The sequence below is a fragment of the Diplotaxodon limnothrissa genome, linkage group LG10 (assembly GCF_057381915.1).
Source record: "Diplotaxodon limnothrissa isolate DT_005_m linkage group LG10, D_limnothrissa_male_GT1.1, whole genome shotgun sequence".
NCBI classification, from domain to species: Eukaryota; Metazoa; Chordata; class Actinopteri; order Cichliformes; family Cichlidae; genus Diplotaxodon; species Diplotaxodon limnothrissa.
This window is the reverse complement of record NC_140605.1, coordinates 14,360,378-14,379,749: the sequence shown is the minus strand read 5'-3', so window position 1 is coordinate 14,379,749 and position 19,372 is coordinate 14,360,378. Positions and strand designations below refer to the sequence as shown.

General features: G+C 39.3%; 2 protein-coding genes across 2 annotated transcripts; one reads left to right on the top strand and one right to left on the bottom strand.

Moving 5' to 3' along the window:
* Nucleotides 1-1,350: 1,350 nt before the first annotated feature.
* grk1b (G protein-coupled receptor kinase 1 b) lies at nucleotides 1,351-4,423 on the bottom strand. The gene is made up of 7 exons (XM_085363634.1): nucleotides 3,725-4,423; nucleotides 3,129-3,256; nucleotides 2,796-2,953; nucleotides 2,460-2,543; nucleotides 2,035-2,159; nucleotides 1,745-1,946; nucleotides 1,351-1,634 (listed from the first exon to the last, which is right to left on the bottom strand). The coding sequence occupies exons 1-7, from the start codon at nucleotides 4,421-4,423 to the stop codon at nucleotides 1,351-1,353; spliced, it is 1,680 nt and encodes a 559-aa protein (XP_085219760.1).
* A 10,815-nt stretch (nucleotides 4,424-15,238) lies between these two features.
* Nucleotides 15,239-18,301, top strand: slc25a35 (solute carrier family 25 member 35). The gene is made up of 5 exons (XM_085363633.1): nucleotides 15,239-15,610; nucleotides 15,726-15,791; nucleotides 15,871-16,023; nucleotides 17,764-17,898; nucleotides 18,131-18,301. Exons 1-5 carry the CDS (start codon nucleotides 15,239-15,241, stop codon nucleotides 18,299-18,301), a joined length of 897 nt encoding a protein of 298 aa, XP_085219759.1.
* Nucleotides 18,302-19,372: the final 1,071 nt, after the last annotated feature.

Genomic DNA, 19,372 nt, shown 5'->3' with positions numbered 1-19,372 from the left:
TTTGTTTTTTTCTTCTTCATCTTCATCGGTGTCCTCTTGACCGAAAACATGCGAGTTTGGTTAATTGGATGGATAAGCATGGATTTTCATTAGAAGGAAAATCAATTATTCGTATCCTGCGTTAATCAAGGTAAATGCAACAGGAAAAAAGCATTTGAGTTTCAGAAATGTAGATAAAATAATTGATAATCTGTTGCTGTAGGGTTTGATTAAAACATCAAAAAGAAAACAGATTTATTGCAGGTTTGTTCGGGGAACACGTCATCATGTCATGATTTTCATCATTATCAGATGGTTAATAATTTATTTCAATAATTACGCAGAATGGTGTAATTAAGGTCAGTATCAGTAAGAAACGTGTTCAACTCGAGACAAACAAGATAAATGTCCTTCAATAACATACTGTTCTGACCAACAGTGAGTCATTCACTTTTTTCAACTATTCTAGAAAATCCTTGTCTTTCTTTTCTCAGTAAGAACAAGCCGCCTCTTTGTAGAAGTGAATAAATAATCAGTGAAATGTCAACACAGTTTTGCTGCAGCTGGTAAACGTGCAATGAAATTTAATCTGCTGATTTGGTCTCGTCAGTACTGTTGTGTTGGTTAACAATGTAACCTTAGAGGAGGAAGGTCCTGGGTTTGATTGCAGGCTGGGGCCTTTCTATGTGGAGTTTGCACCTTCTACCTCTGACTAGATGGGTTCACTCTGGATGCTCTGGCTTCCCTCCCACAGTCCAAAGACAAGATTTGGTGTTGCATTCACATTGGCAAACAAAGTAATTTTTTTGGCTCTTCCACATTTTGTCATAAGCACAAGCTGGACATTTGCTATATATTTTATCACCATGTATATTCATATAAATTCAAATGCAGGCCAGAAAGTTACAAATGAAAAGAACCAACTCTTGCCCTTCCGAAGGTTTTATTGATTGCTTTTAACTCTTCTATCTAAAATGTTTCCTGTAATAATTACTTAAATCCTGTTTCTTAATAATAAATACATAAAGAATAAAAACATATTACTACAGTGTCAATACAGATTACATTGCATGTGATTTCTATACAGTTAGCTTTTCTATAATTACTGAATAAAAATCTTACCAATGCAATTAGTGCAACATATGTTTTGACAACTTTATATTTCAGCTATGTGTTATTTCACCATGCTGTACTTTTCTATATATTCTATAAATACTATAGATATTACATCATAAGTAGATAAAATATTTGCATGCAAATTCTACATAAATAATAACAATACAATATAAATTAAATACATCAACAACAGATTGTTGTACAAATGACTGATCTTAAAAATTAGAAGTATATCTGTTTTGCATCCATCTAAATTCAAAGCATTACACATCCCCCCCCTTTGGCTTCCACATAATTAGGGTCAAGGTCATTGGGCAACTTCCCCTTCTCTCCCCAGATATTCAGCTCTCCAAACACACCAGTCTCAATCATTTCCTCCTGCCAGGGTATTGGGACGTTGCCGGACGCAAAGTCATTGTAGAACTCAGCGTCCTTGTCATCCAGGACCACACCTTTGATTGTGCTGAAGGCACCCACATCATCAATATCTTTGGCATAGACCATTTTAGGATCGGGGACAAATGGTGGAGGTAGCATTCCTTTAGATGAAACACAAGAGATAAACAAATGAGCATCTTTTTGTTGCATCGTTTTCAATAGACATGTAATTAGGAAATACGTGCGCTTGTCGATGATATTTTTTCATCACCTGCTTCTAGACGTCCCCAGTTAATGTCTTTGAAAAATGGTTGATTCTTGAGCTCTGCGCACTCGTTATTTTTGAAGCCCAGTCGTTTACTCGGGTCCTTCTCCATCAGGCCCTCGCAGATGTCTTTGCATTCTTTGCTGAATTTTGGTGTGTAAGAAACTGGATCATTTAGAATTCTGCGAGCTACCTCTTCATTCTCGACCTGAAGAAACAACATTATATACATTTTATTAGGCACAGAGAACCGTCAAGAAGGACAAGCAGGAGAAGAGAGGATGTATGTAAAGCACCTTTTCTCCTCGTACTCTAAAAGGTCCTTTGGCAGCAATCATCTCATACACCGTGACTCCCAGAGTAAAGTAGTCCACAGAGTAATCATACTGCTTCTTCTGAAGCAGCTCTGGTGCCATGAAACCTGTATTAACATGTAACACAGTTTCACACACAATAGTCCAGAAATGCAATCTACGTGTTGGTAAAGAGGTTTGAGCTGGCAGCATTAACCTGAAGGCTACACGTTTTTCTCCAATATGATAGTTTTTACCCCTCAGCCCTGAAAGGCTTATGTGGGCAGATGGGCATTCACCCAAGTTTGTGAATGCACAAACCCGAGAACAAGGGAACATAAGATTTTAAAATTGATATCAAAGGTTTATCTAAGGAGGCTGATAAGTGCAACTTTATCTTCAGGTATAACAGGAGTTAAATGACTTACCTGGAGTCCCAGCATATCCAGAAGTTGTATCTTTTCCTGGTGGAAGTTCAACAGCCAGACCCAAATCTGACAGGCGGACATGTCCTAAGTAAAAAGGCTTTGATTACAGCAGTAGCATATGGACACAAGTTTGGACATCATTTACCTACTGGTCATTTAGGGCTTTGTGATTGGGCGCTACCTGCATGTGATTTCTCTTTAGGGTTGTTTTTTTTGTTGTTTTGTTTTTTAATCTCAGGACAGGTTTGGACAGAGACTAAAAGATTTTGGCAGTGAACTGACAATATAAACAGACAAATGGAAAACAGATTAAGTGTTACAGTCTTAATTCCTTACCTGCATCATCAAGAAGTACATTTTCTGGCTTCAGATCTCTGTATACGATTCTGTGCTGATGAAGGTGTTCCAGCCCACAGATGATCTGAGCTGTATAGAAACATGCTCTCTTCTCATCAAAACCAGGATTTTTTTCATCGACGTTGTACATGTGAAACCTGCAAGAAAGGAAATAATATTGACTTTTTTTTTTTACAAACTTATTTGTCGAGATGAGGGGAGTGGATCCTTCACCCGTGTTAACTACAGGAACTAGCACGTCATAGTCTAGCAAGTCATAGTGTTTAGGTTGATGTGTGCATATTTTTGCTGTAACTGATTTTGATCTAGCACCTTAAATCACCACCATTCATGATGGTCATAACCAGGCAAAGGTCTGTCTTGGTCTGGAAGGCATAAGCCAGCGTCACAATGAACCGACTGTGAACTTTTGCAAGGATGCGCTTCTCCACAATTGCTCCCTAAAGAGAAATTAAACATTAGCAAACATGATTAACGCAACAAAACCAAGAATGTGCAATGTCAGGAGGCCCTACATCTAATGTCAAGCCAAACAGATAATTTGTATTATTTTACTTCTATAAATTAATAATAGGTTGTTATACACAGGTCCATGTAAGCCAGAGAGATTCATTGCCCTTTTTTCTCCGTATATGACATTCTGTCTTACTACTGCAGGAAACCTAAGAAGCAACAAATACTATTCATAATGGCTTTTGTACACTTCAAAGGACGCTTTGAAGGTTAACTTTCGGATTCTGATTTCTTGACACATTGCAGGTAAAGTACATAAAGCTATGTGCATGTGCAGCCTGTGCTGAGAGCAAATCAACCATTGCTGAAAACAACTGTTTAGCTGTATATGTTCATTACAACTCTGAATGCTTTCTTGAAATAATGAGCCGCTTTGTGAAGTCTTAGCATTTTACCTCATAGCCTTTGCGTTTCTTCAGCCTCTTTTTGTCTAGCTTCTTGTTCGCATACATTTTGCCTGTTGCCTTTGCCTGACAAGCAAACACTTCGCCAAAACCTCCTTTACCCAGTACCCGGAAGTCCATGAACCACTCTTCATCAAACGGCTGGCTCTCCATCCATTTTAATTGAGCAAAACGCAGGAAGTACATGCTGTTCTTAAAGCCATCCACGGCCGCTTTTTCCAAGTGCTTGAGCAGCTGTTGTTCACTCTCCTTAAATAAGTCACCACGGACATTCTTGAGGTCTTCTTTAACTCGAATGATGGCCTTTTCCTCTAGGAAAGTGCAAAAATTCTTTGAAGCTGATTGATAGTATTTATTGACTATCACTGGAGCCTTCTGCAGTCTGTCCTTCTCTTGGCACACGACATATTCTTCAATGTCTTTCCACAGCTCTCCAGCATTTTTATGGGTTGCATCACTCTCCAGATATTGCTGGAAGAGACGCTTGCCGATGGGTTGCTTGACACACATGCTGTCAAAGGTGGTGTCTAGTGTTGCTTTCATGTGTTCACAATTTCTGATATGTGGGAGTTTCAGTCTGGCACGCATCTTTTTGTCACGCAGCGCAGCTGCTGAAGTTCCATCCATGCTGCCACGGGCTGACACATAGGCAGAGTTTGCCACTACAGTCTCCAAGCCACCGATGTCCATGGCTACACCTTTGTCTGGCAAATGAAACCAAAAATGTCATTAAAAGTGCTGATAATAAGATTTTACTACATTAAAGGGGTAGCTAATGAAGATCAGTCTCTTTTGTAACACTGTCTTGAAAACTCTCATATCATTCACTAGACTATATTACAATTCTGCACAATTTTAAATAAATATTCTAACAAAAAATAGAACCCATATTGCAAGTTGCAACAATGTTTAAAATACAAATAAAACAATGCAATGATTTTCATACATTCATAAACCAATATGCATTCACAATAGACCAAATAAAACATCAAATGTTTAAACTGAGAAAATGTACAGTTTAAGAAAACAAAACTGAGGCAGATATAGATTTGATGGCACACCTCTATTGTAACGCTGTAATAGATGCAGTATGCAGTTTAGGACTGTCCTACTGAAATATGCAAGACCTTCCCCTGAAAGGACACCGTTTGGATGGAAGCATTTGTGGTGCCTTTCCACATTTTCAAGCTGTTAATTCCATAAGCACTAATGCACCCCAGACCATCAGAAGTGCTCGCCTTTAAACTGAGAGCTGAATACAAGCTGGATGGTGCCTCCCCTGTTCACACCAGAGAATGTGACATCCATGTTTTCCAAAAGATCATTTCAAATTTAAATTTCTCTGACCACAGAACAGTTTTGCATTTTCCTTGGTCCATTTTAAATGAGCATTGGCTCAGAGAAGAAGGTTACTTTTCTGGATCATGTTCACAAATGGCTTCTTTTTTGAGTGATGGAGCTTTAACTTGAAGTGTGTTCACAGACAGTGATTTCTGAAAGTGTTTCTAAACCCAGTCAGTGGTAATGCCTTTTTTTAATGCTATGCTGCTATGGGCCTGCAGATCACAGTAATCCAATATTTGTTTTTGGCCTTGTTCCTGGCATACAGACATATCTCTAGATTTTGAATCTTCACAATTTTTCATTGACGAACATTATTCTGAAATTGATACACAATCTGTAGTCTCTTGCAAATCTTGGAACCTATGCCCATATTTACTTCTGAAAAACTCTGCCTAAGATGTACTTTTTATATCCAATCAAGTTACTGACCTGTTGCCAGTTAACCTAATTAGTTTTTCAGTGTTTAGTCAGCTGTTTCTTTTTACTACCACTTAATGCTTCAGCATTTTGTTGTTCTCGTCCTAACTCATCACGATAAGGTTGAAGCGAATCAGAATAAGTTATCTTATTCCTTTGTAAGCTGCCGGGGTAGTGTCGGAGTAGCTGTGTGCCATCTTAAATTTAAGTAAACGCTAAACAATGATCCTAAAAATGTATTATCTGTTTCTATATCAATTTAGGTATGTTGTATGTAGGTAAGAATCATTGATGGTGAAAATATTAAAATGCTGTTATATGCTGCTCCCTGCTGTTCAAATGACAAAAGTGAATGATGAGGACTTCTGACAGTGCTAAACTTGGGGCGCTACAGCTGCATGACGATACAGTCACACAGGCAAAGGATTTCGGGGACCTGCATTTTATATAGACATAAATCTCTATATATTATAGAGTGATGTAGATGGTGTAGATTTATGTTAGGGGTAACATGAACTGCAAAATATGCTTTATGGATGCAGATATTAAAATGTCATATTAAAAGTATGACATTATTATTCCAAACATTCAATAGATTTTTTACTCTATCAATGAATAAATCTATGCCCAACTGAAATAAGAGTTTTGAGAACGACACAGATATTTGGTGATTTAAAAATCCAATTTTCTACACCGGTTTTCTTTCACACACATGAAGCAAAAACAGATTTTGCTAACATTTGGTATGGGTTCTTATTTATTTACTCATATATGCTCTGACTGGCTGCTCAGATTAACTCATTCTTATGTTTGTGGCGGTGCAAACATTTATGCCCTCTGGTGGACAAACTATAAAACATCAACACTCATAACACGGTTGAAGCATGTTTCTTCTTCCCTTTCTTCCTTTCATCCATCCATCCATTTGCTTTCGCCTATCCTTTCCAGGGTCACGGGGGGGGGGGGGGGTGCTGGAGCCTATCCCAGCAGTCATAGGGCGAGAGGCGGGGTACACCCTGGACAGGTCGCCAGTCTGTCGCAGGGCCTTTCTTCCTTTATTATTTTTTATTTAACGGCTATCATAAATGCTGATAACAGTACATCGGCGGCAGATAACTAACATCAATCAGTAATATCAGCTTGTTAATAAATTGAGCTCTAAATGCATTAGATGTATTTACTCTACAGCAGTGGCGGAGCGGGGGGGGGCTTACTGGGCTTAAGCCCGGGTTGCTTTTTCAGAAGCCCGGGGTCTTTTGGGGTGTAATTTTTTCATAGTTAGATGCCTGGCTGACAACTGTATAAAACAAAAGTTTGACCAGGTACCAAAGAAAATCATTCGTACTGTACAAATAATGTAAATATGACGGTGCATCACAAAAGATTGATATCAAACTGATCACTTGACCCATATTACGTTACTTGCTCTTCAAGTGAATCAACAAATGGCGAAATGAAAAGCCGAACAACAACAATGCTGTTTCTTTAGAAAGTCTTAGCTTACATGTGTGTTTATTTCATATTTTCAGTTGTTACCCTCCACGGCTAAATAAATCGGTTTCAGTAATGCACTGATATACAAGAATGGACATGAGGTGCTTCTTTCAAATAAATAACTCTGGTAGATGTTATTTTATATATTATGCTTTGTATGTTGTTCAGTATATTCCTATGCAAAACAAGAGAAATTTCAGTATACAGCAGTATAGTCACAGTTTAAACCAGATACTTACATACACTTTATGGAAAACAAAAAACATTTTTTTTACTGTACAACATCAAAAGAGAGAAACAGAGAGAGGAGAATGAGGACAGAACTGAGTGGGAACAAGAGCAGGTGAGACACACATGTTAGTCAAATGGTTGTTTACCAAAAGTATCACCGTATCATAGGTACTCATGTATCTCATACCTAGTGTTTCTTTTTAGGTTTGTTATTTTTCAAATTCTATATTTATTAAGTTTTGCAGGCTTGTTTGCACAACAAGGCTAAATAATTATATAAACTTTTCTCAATCTAAATAGTGGACTTTGGTAGAATTAAACAATAAGTGTAGTGCAGGTCTATGATGATTTTTAGTGCTACTATCATCTAGTTCTGTTTCTGATTCTGTCTTGGTTAAGTCCTAGGTAGTCCTGATTTTGAACTGTTGTAGTCCTGTTTTAATTCCGGATCAGTTCTGGGTCTGGTTGAATTGGTGTGTAGTCCTCGTGTCTTGATACAGCCCTGACCTTGTTCTGCCTTGCTGCTTAATTAAAAAACTACGTAGTTTAAGGTGTCCTGCACATGTGATATATATTTTTCCCTATTGAACAAAACTCAAAACAGAGCCTATTAATCTTTGTCATTTCTAACCCCCCCAATCCCAATCCCAATCCCACATACTACCCTTTAGGGCTAAGCCCCGGGTGTATCAGATGTCTGCCTCCTTAATCTTGGTTGTTGATACAGGGGATTTACTTATGCATGACCTCCTTGCTCTTAAACAGTTCTGTTAAGTAAATGTATGTAGCTATGCATATGAGGAAGAAACCCCGATGGTGCCAATACAAACTTTTATCTGATGATTCTGTACAGCCACTGAATAATATTTCTGGCCCATTTAATTTTGAATGTAGCTCTTTCAGTGCTATTTATAATTACTTTTCAGGTTTTAATTATTTTTATGCTTCAGTGTCACCAGCACTGACTTTTTAATGTACTGCAAAAGCAAATGTATTAACACGATAACTCAGAGACGGGAGAGGAAGTCATGACAGTATTTCAAATTTGGTCAAAAGTTGAATTGATGTTACAAATATTTGGTGCTTACCTGGTAAATTTCTTGAAACGACACAGATGTACGCCGCAACTTAGCTTGTAGAAGAAAAAAACTGGAAGAAAGTAATTTTAATGTATCATGTGACAGTTGAACAAATCTCATTAGGCTATTGTCACAATCAAAAAATGCACAATGGTTAATTAAAAAAAAGATTTTACTTTATACCTAGGTACATGATGAACTCCAACTTACCTTGTTTTAAAGCAGCAAATTAAATCAGAGCTTGAGGCCAACAAATTAAATCCAATTGAACGCCATCCAACTTATATTTTCCTACTATTTTACCTGTTTGCCTTCTATTAATTAGAATATAAGCACTAATGTACAGCTCTGGCCTGTCGGTGTCTTGAATAAACCTGCTCTCTCCTCCTCTCGTCACTGTGTGATGTGTTGGACAGGTCAGTGTTTCAGGTTAAGGTTTACTTTGCACCTGAAATCCTCCTTCCTGGTGAGGATTACACCCTGACATTATTGGAGTGAGCAACTTGGCAGAAGCCACTGGTGAGTATTGGGGTGAGCATTTCAGACTATATTGTTATTTATAACTGTCCTGTTTTCCTTGTCCAAGGTACATTTTCATATGTGAATCATACCAATGAGAATTAGTGAATAGCATCATTACAAATTTCACAACAACAACACGGTGTATTGATTGGCAGAAGAAGCAGGCTGGAGAGAAATAAAATGGATTATCTCCTCGGGGTGTATGCGAGAGCAAAACACCGCAGCATTTGTTAGTACAAACTTTGAGGAATGTTATTTCTGTATGACCTTAGCTTCATCAGTAAGCGGGATTTATACTCATTATGTATGTGAATTCAGATCTTTGCAGAAGCATTTTAATGCGCTCGAACAGGTGAGAAAGAGATTATGTGGGCACATGGCAGGTGATAGGATTTGGCAGGTTGTTGAGGAAATGGAGAAGAAGGATTTAGATCACCTAAAGAGGACAGAATAAATAAATGAGTTGCTTGCACAGTGTAGCTGTTGGGAATATCGCCTTTGATTGAGCAGAAAAGTTAGTGTGTTGTAATACTATTCTTGTAATGTTGACTTAACTACACATTCACTACATTATGGGACTGCAAGCAGTTGCATTTCTTTTATTACAAAAGTATTTAATATCAATATAAAAACTGTTATCCTATTGATCTTTGTGCCAAGAACAAATAAATGCATTCAGCCTTCCAAAAGCTTAATTTTTTAATTGTTAATTTTTTGCATTATATGGGAATGGCCCTTTATCCCTTTATTTGATGAGATAAGCAGAGAGGAATTTTTACAGTTCACGATCTGATGTGGTGGCATAGTGCAGTCACCACAGCACTAGTTCTGTACGACTATATAGTGGCTCGATAAAGAAATAACAGTAATAACAGAAATTCTGGGCCTGTTTGGCTGTTTTAAGTCTCACTGTGTGCATCAAAACGCCCTCGGCACAAATCCTATTTAAAAGGGTTTGAGGTGAAACCGTTTTTACTGTCACGTCTAATCCAGCTCTGTGATGAAAAACAAACAAACTCACCGACCCAGACGGGGAGGTTAATCAAATTAGTCCAAAGACCGTGACAGTCTAGAGGATCTGACCACTATGTTTTCATCTGTGAAATCAAAGTTGATGTCACAGAAATGATAATCGTCTGGAAAAACATCCGTCTTATCCGGGTTTTATGCTCAATCTTCCATTGTCCTGTCACGAGACAATTTGATCAACTACTATATATTCAATATTCAATACTACACTAAGACCATTTAATTAATTTTGTGTTAAGATCTCATTATATTTGCAGTGCACACACTTTGGAGCTGTTAGAATATTCGTGATCCTCACGCAGCTGAGCAGTAAGTGTTCTTCATCTGATTAAACAGAGATGTGATTAAAAACAGCAGTGGAAGTCACTGTTCTATCTCACGCAGTAATCTCTAATTGAGCTCAGCGGAGCTGCCCTGGTTACCTGGTGTTTCTAACTTTAACTCAATGACACACATTTTACAGTGAGGTCAGTGTCCTTAACAGAAAGGTAAATCTGTGTTTGCTGCAAAAATTCTAAAATGTAAACATATAAGTCAAAAGAGGATTTACATCCTTTAATGTCATTAAATATGTTGCCTAAAGTGTTCACTCAGCCATCCAAATCATTGAATTCAGGAGTTCCAATCCCTTCCATCAGTCACGTAGGCGTGCAGACTGCTCCTGAAAGCATTTGTTAAAAAAAATGGGTCACTCTCAGGACCTCAGTGAATTCCAGCGGGGATACCATGACAGGATGCCACATGTCCAACAAGTCCAGTTGTAAAATTTCCTCACTACTAAATATTCCACAGTCAACTGTTAGTGGTATAACAAAGTGGATGTGATCGGCATAAACATCAACTCAGCCACAAAGTGGTAGGCCATGTAAAATCACAGTGCAGGATCAGTGAATGCTGAGGTGCATACTGTGTAGAAGTCACTAACTATCTGAAGAGTCAATCACTACAGACCTTCAAACTTTATGTAACCTTCAGATGAGCTCAAGAACAGTGCATAGAGAGCTTCATGGAGTCTGTTTCCATTAGTACCGTATTTATTTATTTATATAGCACATTTAATTACAACAGGAACGTTGACCAAAGTGCTGTACAAGAATAAAAAATACCTAGTAAAATAACCTATAATATTGATACCAAACATCAAATATGAATTAACAAATAACTCCGATGCTGTATTAAAAGCCAGTAAATACAAATTAAGATAAGATTTAAAAAGATTGACAGTAGGAGCCTGTCTGACGTGTAGGGGTAAACTATTGCACAGCTTAGGCGCTACAACTGCAAATGCTCGATCGCCCCTATGAACCAGCCTCGACCTTGGTATGGCTAAAAGCAAAAGATCTCTTGATCTAAGACATAGGTGTCAAACTCTGGCCCGCGGGCCAAATTTGGCCCGCAGCCTAATTACATTTGGCCCGCAAAGCCATAACAAATTACTATTAGAGCTGGCCTACTGGTATTATACAGCTAATATATATATATATTGTTTAGTATTAAGCTTTGCTTGTTCCATATTCACATTTTCAGCAAAACTTGTTTGAGTCCATAAGAAAAGATTCATTCTCATATCTGGAGGAATAAATATATTTCAATAAATATTAACGTTAGCCCGCGACTTTGTTCCAGTTTTGAATTTTGGCCCAATGTGTGTTTGAGTTTGACACCCCTGATCTAAGAGATCTGGTGATATAGTGAAGCAGCTATATCACCAAGCACAATGCAACGTTTCAGATGCAGTGGTGTAAAGCATGCCGCCAAAGGCCTCTAGAGCAGTGGAGATGTGTTCTCTGGAGTGATTAATCATGCTTCTTCGTCTAGCAATCTGATGGATAGGTCTGTGTTTAGCGTTTGCAATAAGAACGGTACTTGTCAGAATGCATTATGCCGAGTGTAAAGTTTGGTGGAGGGGAGATTATGGTGTAGGATTGTTTTTCAGGAGTTGGGCTCAGCCCCTTAGTTTTAGTGAAAGGAACTCTTTCACAAGACATTTTGGATAATTTCATGCTCCCAGAAAAATTCCCATAAACACACTCCTAAACCTTGTGAAAGAAAGACTTGAAGCTGTTATGCCTGCAAAGAGTGGGGCACATCTTATTAAACCCTATAGAACCTATAGATTAACAATGGGATGCCACTCAAGTTTATATGCATGTGAAGGCAGACAAGCAAGTACTTTTGGAAATATAGAGTACATTTAGAATGGATGGAAACCTTTCTTGTAGTTGTTTTTTTTTTATACTTTATTGATCCCCGTGGGGAAATTCCTCTCTGCATTTAACCTATTCACTCAGTGAAGCAGTGGGCAGCCACTGGGCGCCCAGGGAGCAGTGTGTAGGGACGGTACCTTGCTCAGGGGTACCTCAGGGTAGCTGTTCAGGGAAACAGCTTTCAGTTTGGTGTATCTGACATACTATAGTATGATAAACCTTCTGAGTTCTGAAGACATGGATATTAACCAGAGCAATGACCTTAGTTATAGACACTATTTGAAGAAGCATTAGGATAAAGTCAAAAAAGTTGGCCTGAAGTTCTTACAGATTTATTGCCAATAATATAACACATACACAAGTGTTCACAGCCTTTGCCATGATACTTAGATGTATCCTGTTTATACGGATCATCTGACAATTATTTCTACAAGCTAACTGGAGTCCACTTGTGGTAAATTCAGTTGGTTGAACATTAGTTGGTAAATGCACATACCTGTCTATATGGGGTCCTATCATTGACAGTGTATGTTAGAGCACCAACCAAGCCATGACGTCCAAGGAATTGCCTGTAGACCTCAGAGACAAGATTGTATAGAGGCCTTAATCTGGGGAACTGTATAAAAAAAAAACTGCAGCACCGAAAGTCCAAATGAGCACAGTAGCCTCTATCATCCACAAATGAAAGAAATTTGGAACCACTAGGTCTTTTTCTAGAACTGGCCTCCCAGCCAAACTGAGCAATTGAGGTAGATTGCTCTGAGATTGATTTCTGTTGTTTTAGTGTAAGACTGGGGGCTGTGGGAGCACTGCAGTTTCAAATTCCTGTGTATGACCTGAACAAATGGTTTTTAACAGTAAAGCTGACTTTGACTTTAGGAAGGACCTGTATTGGGGAGGCAACTAAGAACCTCATGGTCACTCTCACAGAGCTCCAGCATTGCTCTGTGGAGAACCTTGCAAGGCAACTGATGGACTCTCAGACCACAATAAACAAAATCTGGTCGGACGAAACAAGGATCAAATTCTTTTTCCTGGCCAATATCATCCCAGCACCACATCTCCATCTACAATGATGGTAGCATCATTCTGTGGGTATGTTTTTGTTTTTTAGCCACAGGAACTGTGAGAAAAATATCAAGGTTGGAAAAAGGAAGGGAAAAGACCACAGACTGGGTCAAAGTTAATCTTCAAACCACCTTAAACACAGAAATAATAACAAAGGAGTGACTTTGCAACCAGAGCCAAGATTTGAACCCGACTGAACATCTTTGGAGAGATCTCAAAATAGCTGTGGAACAACACTCCCCATCAAACATGATGGAGCTTGAGAGGTGTTGCACACTTGAATTAAAATGAATTGAAACCAGTGTGGCTTTGTGAGTTCGCCTTTACTGCATCTGCAAATATATACATGGACATAGCACAGCGTTACACACTTTTGCAGTCTCACATAACGCTTATAGGCGCACTGCCTTATGGGTAGTGGCTGGCTTCTTTACTCCCGCTAGAGCTGCTCATTTTAGGGGATACTCCCTCTTGTGGTGTAACGGAGGAATAACTACGCTTCCTGCACTATGTCATTTTTGGAGACTGGGGCACACATTATTTTACCACAATCAAAGAAAATACAGATTTGAACAATCAGACCATTTAACTAACTACAATATTGTCACTAAAGATTATGGGGGGTGTCTTGTTTTGTCCACAATGTCTTTCTTGTCCTTACAGAGGTTCTGCAAAGAAGAATGGGAGAAACTGGCAAGCTTGTAGCATCATACTATTTAAAAAAAAAAGTAATTGATGCTTCAACAACATATTGAACAAAAAAATCTGAAATTAACTGTTAACTGTGTATTAGGTCAGTGTTTCCCAACCACCTTTCCGCGAAATTATCAGATGTGCCGTGGAAGATTATCTGGTTCCACCTTAGTACTGTAAGCAATCGGCGTGAATAATGGGCAGAACAATTACATTCTCTTCCACTAGAGGGCAGTGTAACTACCTTCTCTAATTAAATGGGTTGGCAACTTGCAGTAAAACAGAAGAAAACGAAGAATTAAAAAGTCATTCTGTGAGATGACGCAGTGCATAATAGCAATAGATAAAGTAGGAAAAAGTAGTCCGTCTGACCTGGGTCCTGGAGAAAATTCCGACCCAGATGAAGGCCCTTGCATGAGTAGTGTTCAGAAGAAAGCATAAAGGTATACTGTGGGGACAAACCGAGCCAGTTCCACTATACCTCGTGTGCGGGAAAAAATTATTACATGCTTTTTGTGACATTTTTGTTTGGTGGTGTGCCGTGTGATTTATTTTTCTAATGTGAAATATGTTGAGAAACACTGTCTTAGGTAATAGTTCTTATTTTTTCCTTTTAATTGTGGCTGGATGCAAGTAGCTCTGATAGGATTTATCCAAAAACTATCACATCAGGTAATTCAAAACAATGGGTGAACTGGTCACCTGGTCGATCCAATCTAGCGCCAGCAATCGTTGATCCAATCACGTCTGTCTATTGTGACTGTTGTTAACCGAGCACAAAGATTAAGGACCAAATTCAGTGGCTGAGCAGAGACGCGTTACATGAACTACGTAGCACGCACCAGTAGAATCTCTAACGTGAGATGTTTAGGGGCCAGAAAAAGTGTACGATGAAATTTCAAGGCAACAACATGCAACTGATGGATAGATATTTAACAAGTATGGTGGTAACTAATATGGTATTTAACAGCATTCTGTTTATATTTTTTAATGTCCATTTATTTTATTTTAATTTCACTGCGCATTTATAAATCTCCAAATGGTTGTTGTTGTGTATAAAAAAAGAATTGGTAGCACGGGTGAATATGATTTCACGGAACAGAGAAATAAAATGAAATCACGCATAAGTTGAAATTCTCTAAATACCGCAATTGGATATGTCTGCTTTGTTGCTGCCTTCAGCAGATGAGCGATTTTTCTTATTTCGTGTATCGAAATTTTGAGATTACGAGGCGCATTGAAGTACTCTTATGTCTTCTTTGTATTGTACTCAGCTGTCGTGGTTTGTATGGATGTACAGTATGTGGGAGGGGGTAGCTGCTTAGCAAACGTCCAGTGATGTGAAGAACGAGACAGACTGGAGGCCGGTCTCAAGCGTACATCTGTCGGCCCGTCGGTGGTCACTCGGTCGGTCTATCGCGATGGATTTCGTGCTGAGCGGAGTGGCGGCATGCGGCGCTTGTGTGTTCACCAACCCGCTGGAGGTCGTCAAAACTCGCATGCAACTTCAGGGAGAGCTAAAGAGCCGCGGATCCTACCATGTGTATTATCGCAACGTCTTCCACGCTTTTTATACTATCGGCAAAGTGGAAGGACTAGTGGGATTACAGAAAGGATTAGTACCCGGGCTATGCTATCAGTTTTTTATGAATGGAGTCAGGCTCGGGTCGTACGCCATCATAGAGTCCTCGGGTTACATCCACACCAATGGAAGGGTCAACGCTGTCAAAACCACAGTAGCAGGGGCTATGGCTGGAGTGGTGGGAGCTGTGATGGGCAGCCCCATATACTTGGTCAGTAGCTGGCTTTGCCCACTTGCCTTGTGAAAAGTTATTCAGGCGTGACCTTAAAGTGAACTGTGACTTTCACCTGTGGTCAATGATAAACTTAAATTGTCTCCACTGACAGGTGAAGACTCACCTGCAGAGTCAGGCCACCTCCTCTATCGCTGTTGGTCATCAGTACAAGCACCAGGTAACCTGAGAAAGTGAATGTGCGAATATGAGTGGGAGGCATCAACAGTGTCCTAAAATGCTGCTCGTCTTCACCACAGGGGATGACCCACGCCCTGGTTGCCATCTACAGAAATCATGGCATTCTGGGACTGTGGAGGGGCTCTAGCGCTGCAGTGCCGAGGGTCAGCGTGGGGTCGGCCGCTCAGCTGTCCACCTTCTCCTCCTCCAAGGAGCTCGTCATTGACCTGCAGGTTGGTGTGTGGCTCATTTGCTTTTGACATGAAAATGAGGTAGAAGGCGGCTCACAGAGGGAGTTTTGTTTCTTCACTACTCCACCATGTGTGCATATTTTCCATATGTCCACACTGTTTAAAATAAACATGACTGTTTTTTAGAGTCTGCTTGTATAGTGAGTGTCGGTTGGGTAACACATCTGAACACTCCTTATTTACATTCTTGTCTAATTACAAGACCAAAACAGTACTAGAGGCTTGAGAAGGTGATTTACAGTCAGTAGCTGTTTACAGGCTCCTAAAGCGCCCGCTGTAACACTGACAAAGCGCTCTGTATTCCACTCCCCTGGAATGGAAATTCGACACCTTTTATTGGCCCCCTGTTGAAAACACAAGGCTTGCGTAACTAGAGCATCAGTCTGCATGATGTAAATCAGTGACCCAGCTCTAGTTTTAAAAAAAAAGAGTTCCTTAATAAGAAATTCCCAAAAAATTATATTAGCAAAAATCCTTACATTTGTGTATACTTTTAATTTACTACTTCCTTGATTTGGCTGACTTACTTTACGCTGTCCCAACTGGTTGGTTGTGTGAGTAAGAATGGAGGTGGACTTGAACATACCTCCCATCATCTCAGCCATTACCTCATGCATAATTAGCTTTATTAAACCAAAGAAGAAGAACTTTGTATTTAGAATAGAAAAGAATAAAATTGCCCTTTGTTGTCATTGTACGTGTACAGCAAAATTGTGGGTGGTCCACACTAACTGTGCCAGAATAAAATAACTAAAAATGGAAAAAATTGGTAAAAAGTATAAAATCAAGAGCGATAGCTGAACTTCTATGACAGTCCGGACTATGACTAATTTGGGTGTTATTGTGGTCATTGGGCAATATATTGTCTTTCTTTCCTGTCCTCGTCAGTGAGTCGTGCTTTCCGTCTTTCACAGTGTGCTTCATAAGGATGGACAAATTGGCTAATGATTTCAAACAGATGGTGGGAACTGAAGCGGTGCATGCGGTTTTGGATTTGTCAAAAAATAGAAGAGACAAAATTATTGCCGTAGAGTTAAAAAAAAAATGCTGACATGCTAGATTTTGAGTCAGGACATTGCAAGGTGTTGTGCAAAGCTCCCTCCATCATATGGGTTGTGCTACAGCCGGGCTGACACTATGCATTGACAGCTCTCTCTTCCATCATCATCAAATACCAAATAAGGGGATATCTTTGGGGAGTCCAGAAATTTCAGCTTGAAACATCAAATAGTTTCTAGATATTTGTTTAAAGGGTGTGCTTAAATATGGGACTGTAATAGCTTTATTATATTGGATGGTAAGAAAGACAAGTGAAAATGTCAGGCTTTTGTCTTTAACTGTTTTTGAGAAACTCGTGTTAAAGATTGCCTCGGATTTCAAAGTGTGACAAAACTTTGAAATGTATCGACGGATGATTTTTAAATTACAATATGTGTTAAACAAATAAAATTTCATATATCCAAACGTTGGGCTGTATTAGCAAGTGAATCGGAAGGTGCACGGTAACTTGAGATGGAATGACCTCGATAATAATAGAGCCTCCTTCCTCTGGTTCGCTGCACGTAACCGTGCAATTATGAGGAGTTAAAATTAGAAGTGGCTGCACACATGCTGCTATCTTGATAATGACTTATTCCTCTACTTCTACTGCAACCGCAGGCCCACGTGTGCACGCTCTCTAAACCTGTCCATCCTGTAATATTATTTTCTTCTGTTGCCAAGGTGTTTCCAGCGAACAGCTGGCTGGTGGCCCTCAGCGCCGGCATGATCAGTAGTGTGGTGGTGGTGCTGGCTATGACTCCTTTTGATGTGGTGAGCACGCGGCTCTACAACCAGCCCGTGGATCATTTGGGCAAGGTGAGCACAGGGGCCAGACTGGGGAAGTATGAAGTGAAGGGAAGATCCTAGCTCACGGCGTGGTTGATATGTTTTCATTGTATTCATCCTCTGTGAATCCCTCATTGTGTCATCTCCCATTTGTGTGGGAGAAATTGTTGGTCACTTGGCTCCAGGTTTAGACAAGAAAGATTGCTTGAACAAAAATACAAGGTGGGTGTAGAACAAGAACAATCACTCTCTTGTTTTTTAGGGTCAGCTCTATAAAGGATTTACTGACTGCTTTTCCAAAACCCTGAAGAAGGAGGGATTGACGGGGCTTTACAAAGGCCTGGGAGCGTCTTATTTCCGACTCGGTCCACACACCATTCTTTCGTTGTTTTTCTGGGATGAACTGCGCAAATTCTACCAGCCGTTCAGATAACACCCGGGACAAAGACACTGGAAAATGGGTAACTCATTATGTTCTTAGTGCAGAAGGTTAAATGAATCGTCGTTTAATGAGTTTATGATTATCCGGTGGATGGAAACACCTGAAGGTGTTCTAGAGCAAAGGTAATGTTTTACACTCCAGTTAAAAAAACACTTTAGAGTCAAATGTGTCAAGAATGAAGGTGAAAATGTTAAATTATTGAGCTGCTGAAGGATATATTAACTGCACTTGTCACATAGAACCATACAGTATGCTGTATGTCCTCCAGAGGAAATTCAACACTGTACCTTTTCTCTAGCTCTTAAACTCCTGCGTACTGAGGATACGAGGTCAATGTCCTATTTTTATTCTGTGTGTCTGGGAATTAGGAAAATCTGATCGTGATACAAATTCCCTGCAGCAGCATTGTGCTTAATCATTTTGGCCTTTAGCAATTTCCGTCAAGCAACTTTGCCTTTGACTCATTAAAGCCAATGAGAACCAGTTGAAAACCAGTTGAAAACCAAAACTTCTTTAAACTTTTTTTAGGTCTATGTGGAGTTTCCTAAACTTTCTAAAGACTGCAAACATGCCAGGCTCAAGTTTTGTGAACTGTATATAATTGAGCTTTGAGTTTGAGTAGGTCAAATGCATCCTAGAATATAGTTACTGTCAAACAGTATGTGGAGAAAAATGTTTCCCAGCCTTACAAAAGGATAAATATGTAACGTGGTTAAAGGCAACTCTAGGACAAAGGCTTTGTTTCAAAATGACTTCTGCAGTAGACAGATTTCCTCTTTAGGTGAAGAAAGAAAACTCCACTAACATGAAATATTTTAGGCCTCATAAACCAAAGCGAGTATCCAGTGGATCTGCCAAAAAAAAGGATGTGAAAGCCAATGCTCTCCCTAAGCATGTGGTACTGTATAATAGCAGGAGCCGTTACTCTTAATATACACATCAAAGCGGCTCCCTCCATTAAATTAGACAAACAACAATAACAACAAAAAAAACTGCACATTTTTCATTGCCATACATGACACATTTCATAAAAAGTATTGTGTTTAAACACTGATGGAGACT